Consider the following 12,820-nt stretch of genomic DNA (forward strand, 5'->3'; position numbering starts at 1 on the left):
GGAAGTGATTAATGTACATCAGAAATATTGAAGCTGGACTGATAATATAGGACATTAGTAACTTCTGTCTTCCAAGATCCTAAAGCTCTCTTTACATAATATGTAATTGTGTTACATGTCTCATTGTGAGATGCAGCAAGAAACCACATGTAATGTGACATGCAATACAGATACACTGACAAAGAAGAGCATTTTATTACAAAGGTTTAAATGAATAAGTCTAACTGTACATCTAATCCAGCTGATTTCTTGAACATAAGTACCTGATAAGGTAAGTGATTTGAGCCAAGAATAAATGAGATCAGACTCCTTAGTCATAACTCAGCTGGAGCTCTCCCTCACCTAGCTTTAAGGGAGTTTGAATTCCCGCAGGGACCATGCCCAGATCTTGGCAGGTAGTCCAATTAGAATAGAAAGAACCCTAGGCTGCATACACCTATAAGCAATGGTTTTTCAGTTGGTGAACATTTTTAACCAGCTTTACCACCAGTTCAAGGAATATCCATGGCATTAGAGATTTATTTGACCCTTGGTCATATCCAATCTTGAGCATCCCCATCTTATACATAGAGGAAATCAAGCTCAGCCTCTGTCCCTCTATTATGCTACATAGCTTCTTCCTAGATTGCAAATTGCTGTGTGGTTTTTAACATGACCTAGGAAATGAAAAAAATTCTTAGCTGCTAAGGAAATATTGTGGGACTGAGACAACACTCACTAAGATCTTTGTGCTTCTTGGGACCACCTCCTTGGAGCCACTTATTTCCTCTTCCTTCTCTACTCTGCTCCAGTGATATCTGTCATCTTGGGAAGGTGGAGGGGTGGTGAAAAGGGAAGGAACTGGAGCCTGTTCAGTTAGGTGGGCTGTGAGCTTTACAAGGGAAAGTTCTTGAAGGCTTTTTATACTCCCATAGAGCCACCATCTTCTAGGAGGTGCTATACTTGGCTTTTCTTGCTCATGTTGGAACATAAACCTGGACACTGAAGTCTTGGCATTTTCTTCTTCTGTTTCTGGGCCATCAGGTCAGCCAAAGAAGACTAAGGCCATGGTCAAGGCTGAAGCTGAGTTACTGGTCTAGGATCTATCTCCCCATTTCAATAAATTAAGTTGTTTTATTTCCTTATCAACACAGAAATTAAAGCAACAAAATCTACTGAAAGCCTACTATGTGCTCCCTGCTACTTGTGTTGCTCTAGATGCTGGATGTAAAAATCAGTAAGAAGAGGAATCTCCTGATCTAACCATCTAAAAAGTCACTAGAACACAAACTATTCATTAAATAACCTCATAGTTCTGAGACCAAAATAGCAAAGAATTTACCATAATCAAATAATTTTTCTTTGTGCAGGTAAAATTCAGCTGGAAGCTAGAACCCAAATAAAATCTTGGGGTAAAAGAGTTTTCAAAAGTTCATCATTTTATAGCATGCATTTTACATAGATAGCTGTCCATCTTTTTGTAAGATTTTCTCAAGTCAAAGCCTTTATAATCTATGTCAAAGTCTTTACAGTTTGAAGTTCTGCCTGTTTTAATGACCCAAATCTCAGCTGCTTCAATATGAAAACATCTCCAGATTACCACCCAAGAGGAAAAAATTTGTTTAGGGTGTAGCCTGATCACTCTAAAGAAAGAATCCAAATAAATCTCACCCTAATAGCCTAAACAAGGTCCGTTATTCCCCATGGTTGGATTATCCTTTGATTCATTCATTATTTTGTGGCAAATATATTTTACTTTATCCCATATATGTTCAAGCTGAGAAATGGGAAGATATATAATTTGCACTGGACAGACTTGCTGCTAAGTTAATATGTGATGGCATAGAAATCTGGAAAGATGAGACTATTACAGTCTTACAAAATCATGGATCTACCAACATCTTTGGAGATTGGATGCACAGTAGAGTGTTACACTGGTCTATAGCAGGTGCTCAGTAAATAGAATTCTGCTCTATTGACAAGATCAATAAGGTTACTTAATACTTAAGACTTGTGGTCTCCTGTGTGTGTGCGTGTGCATGTGTGTACCTCTATCAATAAAAATTGACCATGATTTTAATAAGTGTTGCTTGTGTATTTAAAATTATAATGAATTATTCTAATTATTCTATCATTGCATGCATATTGTAAAACATAATGAAATGTGTGATATGAAAACAAAATAAGGGAAACAAACCTCATTCCAGGATTCCAGGACCTAGGAAATTGGAAACCATAGGGAAAGTTGCCTTTAGACAAGACAGGTGGGGCTGGTTGTGTAGGGTAAGTGGGAAACAGAAATTTCATTCATAGCCACTGACTGCACATTCAAAACTGTAAGCCATATTATATAATTTGTATATAATTACAGGGTCACAACAATTCTAATGAGACCATAATATTTTCATAAATAAGGGAACTGAGGTTTGGAGGAAGTTAGTTATTTGTCCAAGAGTACAAAGCTAATAAGTAGATTGGGTGAAAAGAACACTACATTATTTTAAAAGAGCAAAAATAGATATCTAATAGTTTGATCTACTATAGATGCAAAAATTGTCTTTGTTCGCATGTGTGGCGCATATGTAACTAAAATGGTTTTCTATGGAAATTAACATTTTAAATTCGTTGCTTCAACAATGCCTCTCTTTGCAGCCCCAAATATCAGACAATCCATGGGTATGCCCTAGATTATAAAATGAGAATAAATATAATTAAGAAATGGAGACTCATATAGACCTTGAAGACTGATTTAATCTTAAATTGTTCAAAAATTCATTGGAGCAGTATCTGATGGGACAGTCATCAACACTGTATAAATAAAAATGTTTCCACTGGCTGAATAAAGAAAGTTAAATAAAAAATATGTACTGCTTTATTCCAACTGTTAAGTGAAAATTTACTGAAAGTCTACTATGTGCTATGAGCTATGCCATTAATGGTTCCATGTTATTTTCATTAATTTAACTAAAGGCATGTTATAAGCAATCAATAAATATTTATTTAATGAATAAATGAATTATTATGAAAGTGAAAATCAGATTACACCCTGGAATTTCTTTTTAGCAATGCTTTTTGGAAATTACTTAATATAAAGATTGGCTTCTTTTGGATTCTACCCATGAGGACCAAGTTTCTGAAGCATGACTAGTAGTTTATTAAATGGCAGTTTTGCCTCTAAGGCAATCTACAGTACAGGCTTTTGGGGAAAAAATTCAATGTTAAACAATATCCATATATATCTCCACTGACCTTACTCCCAAACAACATTCTTTTAAACATAGTGATGATTTATTTTTCTTTTCCACAAAATACATTCATTTTAATTATCTGTAGTTCCCCTTCTTTTTAATCTATACCTGAATGGTCTATGTCACTTTCACAAGACCTGGATATAAACCAATTTGTTATAGCAAAAAAGAAGCAATTATCCCCTTTTATATTGATTGACATTGTTTTGTGATTAAAAAGCAACCATCCAAACAAAAAGAGCAAATAAATAACAGAAATGAACCTAATGGGAAATTGGTGCAGTGTCTAATTACTGACAAGAAAAACACTTCAACATTAATTATGTTAAAATTTGCATTTCTGTCCTTGGCAACTACATTCCAAACTCCACTTGACTATTAGGGAATTTCTCTATTCCTGGTATCTGGAAGTAAATTTCTCCGTTTATTCATTCTAGAATAAACCACAGAAAGCTGTGATGCTCATATTTAGACATTCCCAGTTTACATGCAGACATTTTTTACCCTGTGGCCAAGATGGGAGAACAGCACTTCTTGGGTTTCAGGTGACTTCTTGGATTCCTTGAGATTTCAGTCACTTAATTAGCAAGAGTTAACATCTACTCTTCAGTTGTGTTTAAAGGATCAAATAAGATAATTTCCATGAAAACATTACATAAATCTGCACTGGCAATTCAAGTGTATGCTGCTATTGATTATGTAAATTATATTCTTATTCCTTTCAACGTTTCCTCTTGTCTACTCTCTGATATCTCCTGTAAAGGGAAGTAATTGTGAAATTTGAGGCAGTAGTAAAAGAGAAATATCACCTCCAGTCCTCTGATTTTTAGCTGTAAACATGCTTTTTTAAGAACCAAACAATTTTAAAAACTAAACAGAAATTCATTCATAATTGCTTTAAGATACTGTTTTGTGCAAAGTGGGAGCATGAAATGTGAACTTTAGGTATTTAGATTTCTGTTTCAAACAGCTAGCATGATTTGTTCACATACAGACTTAGAATGACCCATATTTTAAATGTTAAAATCCAGAGGGAAACTTTCCAACATGAGGAATTCTAGAAATAGTAATAATTAAGAAAGAGCACTAGAACAGGAGTCAGGAGGCCTAGGTTTTATTCTCAATATAAAATTAACCAGAGTTTGAATTTAGGTAACTCAGTAACCTTTTAAAGTCACAATTTTCTCATATGTGATAGAAAGGAGTCAGGGAAGGTGACCTTGCAGGTCTCTGTCAATTATTTGAGTACATGATTTTGTTAGGTTTAATTCTGTGGAAGACATTTCCTCACATTTTTTTTTTTTAATATAGAAAAGCATTTGAGAAATAGCCTGTGCAATATAAAGATACTTAGAAGAAATCTGTTTGCTGTAATATGTGTAACACATTCCTGACACAACTGGCAATAATTTCTGCCCCAAGTGTCTTTTTATTTAACAAACCGTTTAGATATCCCCAATGACTAAAGAGGTCTTCATGATTTGCTCACAGGTTGCCTCTTTACCCTCACCGGCACTTCACTCTGTTTTCTCATGTTTTGTTCCTCACCCTGCGTGGCCTGGCCTCTCTCTGTTTCTGGTATCTCTTCGGGATTCTTTCCTCCACCCTCTCTCATTCTTGGAGACCTACAGTTAACGCTTTTCCAAACCTAAGACTAATGGAAAGCTATCTGTGCTTTCTGTAAGGAGCATCTTCTTCGGTGGACCATCACTGTGACTTCTATGGATCCATGTCAGAATTAAACCAGCTGCCATAAGTAGGAGAAGACTCTAACAAAGCCAAGTTTAGTAGTGAATGAAGAAACAAAAGTCCACTTCACAAAGCAGATGAAGCCCCAACCAGACATCTTCCAAATACATGCCTTCAGGTACCACAAAGGCTAACTAAGACATGGCAGAGGCGGGGATCTTCCTCCCACTTCATCATTAATTTTAGTATGTGAGATAGTGTGTCGTAATGTAAGAACAAGATTGGTGGCAAGCATTCAAATCCTGGATCCTTCACTCAGTTGCTGAGTTACCCTAGGAAAGATATTTATATCTCTGAACCATAATTTACTGAACTAAAAATAAATAAATAATACCTTCTTGGTCAGTTCTTAAGTTCTTAAGCCTAAAGGTAAATGTATGCAGAGGCTTTGTCACAGAAATGAGACTTGAAAATTGACTTTTTTTTTATCATTGTTATCATTATTATTGTAAACATCCCTTTGAAGTTGGTAGAAAATGGTTTTGTTTCCCTGTTAGGAAAAAGTATAACAAAGAATATGTTGAGTGACTTGGTCATGGAGACACAGACGGATGGTGATGGAGCCTAGGAATAGAATATAATTGCCTGACAGCAGTCCTATATTCAATACTCGGTCTTTGTACTTGTGGAAATGTCCTTATTTAACTCTATCTCTATAACTTAGAAACCTATTATCTTCTCTATTTTCTTTTTCTTTTGCATCCAAGTACTCTAAGGACAAGGCATTGTGACTCTAAATAGTAGGAAAGATTTGCCAGCTCATCTCAGTTGGCTGGGTTTGGAGTGCTTCTTTGAGCAGACTATCCTCCTATGCAGTCTTGAAAAGGGAGAAAAATCTACAGCTACTATTTTGGTATATACAATGCAGGCAGATTATGATTTTGTACTTCCTACTGGTGTTAAAGTTTATGTAAAAGGAAATAAGATAGCTATATTTCACAGCAAGGAGATGAAATGGGTTATATAATTTTCATGTGGAACTAGCACTGTAATAGAAATCCTATGAACTAAAGTTTGCTACAATCAAAACTCTGTGCACACTTTCCAGTGGGAAAGAAACAAACATTTTATAAAGGGAATTAGATTTTGTCAAGATACCACAGTTGAGACGTGGTGTTCAGACTGAACTAACCAGAGTGTCTTTGCTCAAATAAAGGCTTTTTGAACTTCTCCTGATAGGATGGCAATAGTGTAGCAATGGGTTCCACTCTGAAAACACTATCTAGTTGTTGATACTATAGTTATTAACCTGTAATAACAAAATCCTGCAACATAGCCATTAAAAAATATAGCATTCCAACTAATGAAAACTCTCTATATAATTTCATTTCTGTTGAGTCTGAAATATTCTGAATCTTGAATGCTTCACACACAGTTATTTTGTGCTGACTGGAGAGAGAGATGATATTCTATCTGTTTGTGTTTACCGATGTGCACACTTGCATGTGAAAAGCAAGGAATTTCCAACTCCTATCTGTATCCATAGCCCTGTGAAAATACATAATAAATTAAACATAACTTTTCTACCACCATCAAGTAAATGTCAGGTTGGTAAAAGGAATGTATGCCATAAAGCAGAATGCTTAAATGGAAAGAACCTTTTCCCCATTTCTTTCTTTTATATTAAGAATTTATGTATTTTTGGCTTAAAAGCTAATTTATCATTTGTTTACATTTCCTGCTGAATCCATGTGAACTCATGTCTTTGCACTAAAGAGAAGAAAATTGTGATTCTGAGGACAGGTGGTATAGAGGAGATGCATTAAGCACATAGACAGCCTCACCACATATAATATTTGGTTATTAGGCTTGTGAAAACCTTTCACTAATTCTAGGTGTGCTGCTGGCTGCAATTGCTGTAAGTGATACAGCCATCACTTGGAGGGTGCTTTGGAACTTCAAATGCAAGAGAAACCTTTTCTTCAGTGGAAGATTCCTTTTTACCTTTCTCTTCAATCTGATAATACCTTGGATAAGCTTCTTTGAGAGTGCATTTTACAAGGTGACCTTTCTTTTCCCAAGTTACAAGATACCAAGCTTAATTATCAAATTTGTTCAGAAAGTGAGGTACCTGGAAATCATCAAATACTTTAAAAATAACCACATAATATTGACACATATACTTATGGTCAACCATAAACCCCTTTATCAAAAAACACCTGATATTATAAACTACAGATGTAAGAAAAATTCATGCTGTACCTTAACAATATTTGCAGAACATCAAGTTTGATGAACTGGGAAAAGATTAGTTGATGTGAGTGGTTGAATATCTCAGCCTAGTGACCACAAGTATATATAGTAAGAGATTCCTTGACACTCTGAAAAGAGGGCGCTAGCTTTCACCTAAGGACCAGCATGGAGAGTGAGGACTGCCCACCACTCTGTGCTTGGAGGCTCTCTATGGAGAGGGAAAGGAACTAGAGAGCCTAGTCTATTGCCAGCAAAAATTGTATCATCTTCGTCAATGCACCCTTGCCTTAGATTTCATCTTCCTATCTTCACCAGTGTGAAACCATAAAAAATCACTTTGTCTATAGGACTATTCTTTCAAAAAGTTGAGAGAGGCAGTTATCATGTGGATAAAAGCTTGAACTCTGAGTTAATGCCCAGCTCTGCCTCAGACTTTGCTTTGTAAACACAGGCAAGTTGTTGAACTGTGAGTTTCAGTTTCGTCTTTAAAACAGGGATAACAATGGACTTTTTCTTAAAGAGATTCTTTGAAGACTGAATGAGATGGTGTGTGTAAAATACTCAGCTTTAATCCTGGTATATAGCAAGTGTTCCATAAATGGTTGCTATTATTATTGTACACATCACCAACAGTGTTCCATTCTCCCCATTCATGACTTTCCACTTCAGGAAAACTCTGGAACCCAAGCATTCTAGAAATTGGGGAGGTAGTGGTTTCTGAATAATGGGAAATCCTAAGATAGGCCTGGTCAGGATCATCCTTCAAGATCATCCTAGAAGTAAAATAATTCTTGTAAGGTAAAGGGCAGTGATGTGAGGTGAAGGGAACTAACAAGTATTGAGTGCCTACCACATCTCAGGTGTGATACTTGGTGTCTTACATGCTTTAGCCTCATAATGTTCCTGAGGGGTGAGTATTATGATTTCTTGTTCACAAATGAGGAAACAAAGGATGAAAGAAATAACTTGGCCAGACTAATTCAGGTAGTATGTGATTATAGGTAGGATTTGTACCAAGTTAATCTGACTCTAGGACCCAAGTTCTTTCCAGTAGCGTTTTTCTTGCCATTAATCAGTCTAAATTGACTTTGGACTCTGGTCTGAGTGAAAGTTTCTTCATATCTCTTACCTACCATGAAATGGCAATTTAAAACAACCTGAACTCCTTGGGGAAGCAAAGTTTAAGTTGTCAATGGTATCACTGACTTAAGACCCACAGACTTAGTTTTGTCCTCAAAATCCGGTTCTTTTAGCCATGTTTTGTTGCTTACACTATGATCTTTAATAAAAGAAAAGGCTTGAAATGTATGCTTTGGGTTGCTATGTGAAGGAAAGAGATCCTCTCATGTTTCATTTTCAATTTTAATCATGGATGCCTTGGGAAACTATGCTGTAAAGCAAACTAACATTACCCTTTAACATTTTACCAACCTGTTAATTCATGCTCTATTTATTTATCATCCAAAAGAGATATAATGTTCATTCTTACAGGCTTCCAAATGAGTCATTCCAACAGAACTCTGTAATGCATCAAATCAACCCCTTAAATACTTGGTGTACTAATGTCTTCTTCCATTTTCTGGAGGCTCTTTAGTAGTTCATCTTGCATTTAAGTTTCAAGGAGAAAACTTGCAATCCAATTTTGTGGCTCTCCTTATATATCTCTACCCCAAGACATAGTATCATAAATGCTCATTCATTATTTTATGAACTTTCCTCAAGGAATTGTTCTACGTATTGCCCTATTAAGGAATTCGTAGAGGGTATCTAAATGAATCAAAGTAAATGAAATGAATTTGGGATATTTCTACTCATGGATAAGTAGTAACATTTAGGAGATATTTGTTCCCAGAACACATTTCAAAGGAATTATTAGGAGCTTTCATTTTAGCATTCTAGATTAAGGGGCATGGACACCTGTTAAAAGTATCTCAAAGGCACACTATGAATGCTTTAAAGGCACGTTTTTAATTCTCTGGTTTGCATCCTTTTTATGAGTTCTTTAGAACCAGACAGCTTCAACCCACATGCGGTTAGCTTCTGGTTGACCTCATGTGTGTTCCTTCTTGGGGTTACCTAATTTCTCCTAGACAAATGAAGAGATTAAAACATGAAATGCAAGTACTTTCTACAAAAATACAGTGGATTAGCAATGCAACAAGTGGCCTGATGAGATTTAATCCGAAGGCAGGTACCCAACTATTCCTTTACCCTTTCCTCATCATGGGATCCTTTGTTGTCCACATTTTTCCTGAGAAAGTTCTTTATTATTGTTCATTGAAATGACCTAAACCCATGTCCTCAAAATCCTCTGTGGAAAGAGGAAGGATAACAATAAATGAATTAATTAATTACTCTAAATTAACAGGACTATTTCTTTTCTTTGGCTCATGAAGCCACTCATTTTCTGAGATTTATGCAAGTCACATATACCTTTCTTAAAACTGAAATCATTTTTAAAATGCATTACACCTAAAGAACCTTGAAAATATAGTGCTATCTATAAGAACTGTCAAACAGTATCCCTTCCCCAAGTTTCAAGGCAGTCACTATTCTTCACGGGAGAATAAAGTCACAGACCTAAAGTAGAGAATCTCCTATCTCTGTTTGGAAATGCAAAACCTCCATGTTTGGCTGGAAAGATGGCCAGAGAAGGGTATTTGTGATTCAGCAACAGTCATAATAATTCTCAATACAACCTAAGGTCTAATTACACAGAACACAGCCACATGCTTCATATATTCTGATTTTCCCAAACCTATCCAATATGTCTCTTTCCCACTTATGGTTTAATAAACCTCCTGCTTAAAAATGTCTTCCTAATGCAATGGACCACGGTGCACAGAATCACTGTACCTGTCAATCTTTATAACCCTCCCATAAATTGTACCTCTCTTAAATATTGCATTTCTGTAAGTTAGATATTCATTATAAATACATCTGCCTGTTAACTGCTTGTCTATAAAGGTGCTCAGCCTAGAATAAGGGCACAAATACAAATCATGTAAAATCAGATGATACCATTTATTAATTATTTTTTTTGCCACGGAAAAGGGCCAGTAGATGAGTGTCTAGAGATGCAGACCCAATTTTAGAAGCAGATGTGAGCACCATAGAAATTATACTAGAGGAAAGGGTGTTCGTATTTTGTAATAAAAGCAACCAATAATCTTAATGTTTAAAAAGCACCCCCAGCTCTCCCACACACGGGGCATGGCTGATGTGCACTCGAATTCTCACCCAGGCTCACACGGTCCTAGATGCACACTCAGTGTCCTGAAGATCCAAGTCCCTAGACAGGGGCATCACGGCCCCTCAGGGGCGCTGACAGTGAGCACACCCGCCCGACAGGAGGGCCAGGCAACGAGACCCGCACTCACACAGGTATTCCTTCTCTGCCTCCCAGCAACCCCATCTCCAGCAGGGAACACCGCGGGCTGGCAGGCGCTCACAGTCACTCTCGGGGGAGCTACCGAGAAACCCGGAAGATGCAGGGTCGGGCCGATGGGGGCAGCGGTGCGCACCCCGGCACGCTCTCCGCGCCCCGAATACCCTCCAGAGCCCGAATTTGCCCCGGAGCTGCCCGGAGGATCTGCAGTACGCCAAAGCGCTGGGCCAACTCACCTCGACGAAATAAAAGCAGGGCAGGAGGGTGACGCTGTCCTTGATCACTTTGCCCTTTGGCCTCTCCTTCGCCGACATCCCGGCTGCCGGCCGGGGTGTGCGTGCTCTCCCGGGCGAGGTGTGCACGGCGCAGCCGAGGCCAATTGCTCCAGCCGCAGGCGCCCGGGGCCGCTGATGTCACTCGCATTCCCCGCCGGCACCGCGGGCTCCAGCGCGCTGCACGCAGCGCCCCCGCCTCTCCCCGCCTCTCTTTGCAGCAACCCAGCGGTTCCCGGAGCCGGCAGGTCTTCTCCCTCCCCTACTCTGGCTCCTGCTACGTTTTTCTCTGCGAATCGACGTCCTGCGCCCTCCTTCAAGCTGTTGCTGCAACGGCCTCTCCTCCCTCTGCTCTCCACCCCCCTTGTGAGTCTTCAAGGCTATCGGAGGTTGACGTCAAGAATCAGAAGGGGGACGCACTCGGGTGTCTGCAGCTGCCAGGCCGAGGAGCCCAGGCGCCCACCGCCTTTTGGGCAAGCCTCTCCGTTCCCTCCAGGAACGCTAACTTTGGTATTGCTGGAGAGCAGAAGACCGGTGGCTGCGGGCTCACCCACAACGAGAAAATCGATTCTACCTGCGCAAAATTGTATCTTGGAACCCACGCTAAAAAGTAGGCCGTGGTGGAAACTCATTGAGTGCCCGTTGCTATGCAGGAATGACCACCCCTTCTGAGGATTCTCTTTAGAAGTGAATCCAGGCTCCTTGCAGCACCAAATCGCCTGCTGACAAGCGTTCACTATCAGCTGTCTGGGACAGGTGAGGGACACTGTGTTAAGGGAAGCTGGCGTGTGACTACTGAGGTAATGGGCATCCTCGCTGAGCCTAAAGGGCAGGACCCTGCGTTTGAACCCCACGATCACACCCCCAGAACACTGTCAGCATTACAACGATAATCTTGAAAAGAAGACTTCTTTGGACACTAAAAATCTAAATAAAGTTTTTCTGTTAGGTGCTGTGCTTGACTGGTCTCAACATTGTGATTATTTTGGCAACTCAGAAGTATTAAGTAATGCAGAAGAGAAAAGCACCCAGCAAACACAAAACACTGTATCATGCTAATAAAAGTAACCCATTTCCATGACCTCATACCCCATACTATTCCCCGCATCTCCAAGGTCTCCATTTCAAGCTTGGGACCACCAATTCCCACCTCACTTTCCAGTTCACGTTTTCAATTGCTTCTCTGGTAGGACTTGGGTCATATGGGGACTATACAATTCATTACCACTGCCACCTCAGTCCCTCACTTTCCTCCTTACCAGGCTTGGATTCTAGAGTTCATCAGTATAATCACAGCCCTTACCTATACCGCATCCTCACCTCTTTCCATCATACTTGCCTGACAAATCACGGTTCCAGTTAAACCCAATTCTCTGTGGCTAGAGGAAAACACACAACCGCATGGTCTCATCCCACATTAGTTTCATGACCACGAACTTCAAGTAGGCCCTACTACTCCACAATCCTAATATTTTTTTCATAGTCAATGCTCTTTCCCACTCTGAGGACAAACTCGCTACTTATTTCTTTTCACACCTCCTCCTTCGCAGCTTGTGACTTCAACTCTTACTCTCTCAGAAAATAGAAGTACTCAGAAGAGAGCTATTTTATCTTCCAAAACTGGTTGTTTGACTCCTTCTTTCCACTCCCTCCACACTACCATCTTCTCTTGCCTGGACTGCTACAGCAGCCTCCTAACAGTGCTTTCAACTTTCACCCTGCCACCCTGTAACCTGCACTCCGTTTCCTATCCATGAGCCAGAATCATCTTTGGAAAATGAAATCCAGTTGTTTCATTTCCCTGCCCAAATCCTCTAAGTGCTCTCCATCACATTCCGCAAAAAATCCAAATCTAGCCTACCACTTCCTCAAAGCACCTGCTGAGGGCCCGTTTCAATCATTCATACCGTCTACGCAGTTGTTCATTCTAGCTATTAACTACCTCGGGGACTTTGCATTTACTGTTATTTTGTCCAGAAACTCAGTTCTGC

The 12,820-nt window shown here is 39.2% G+C and overlaps 1 protein-coding gene across 1 annotated transcript in view; it reads right to left on the reverse strand.

Moving 5' to 3' along the window:
• The window catches only part of PLPPR4 (phospholipid phosphatase related 4), a 48,045-nt gene extending 36,489 nt beyond the window's left edge, over positions 1–11,556 (reverse strand). Inside the window, exon 1 of the mRNA XM_004471692.3 lies at positions 10,794–11,556. Coding sequence (XP_004471749.1) covers positions 10,794–10,871 — 78 coding nt within the window. The 5' untranslated portion in view covers positions 10,872–11,556. The remainder of the gene's footprint in view (positions 1–10,793) is intronic.
• Positions 11,557–12,820: the final 1,264 nt, after the last annotated feature.

This window comes from Dasypus novemcinctus, chromosome 9 (genome assembly GCF_030445035.2).
Source record: "Dasypus novemcinctus isolate mDasNov1 chromosome 9, mDasNov1.1.hap2, whole genome shotgun sequence".
NCBI lineage: Eukaryota > Metazoa > Chordata > Mammalia > Cingulata > Dasypodidae > Dasypus > Dasypus novemcinctus.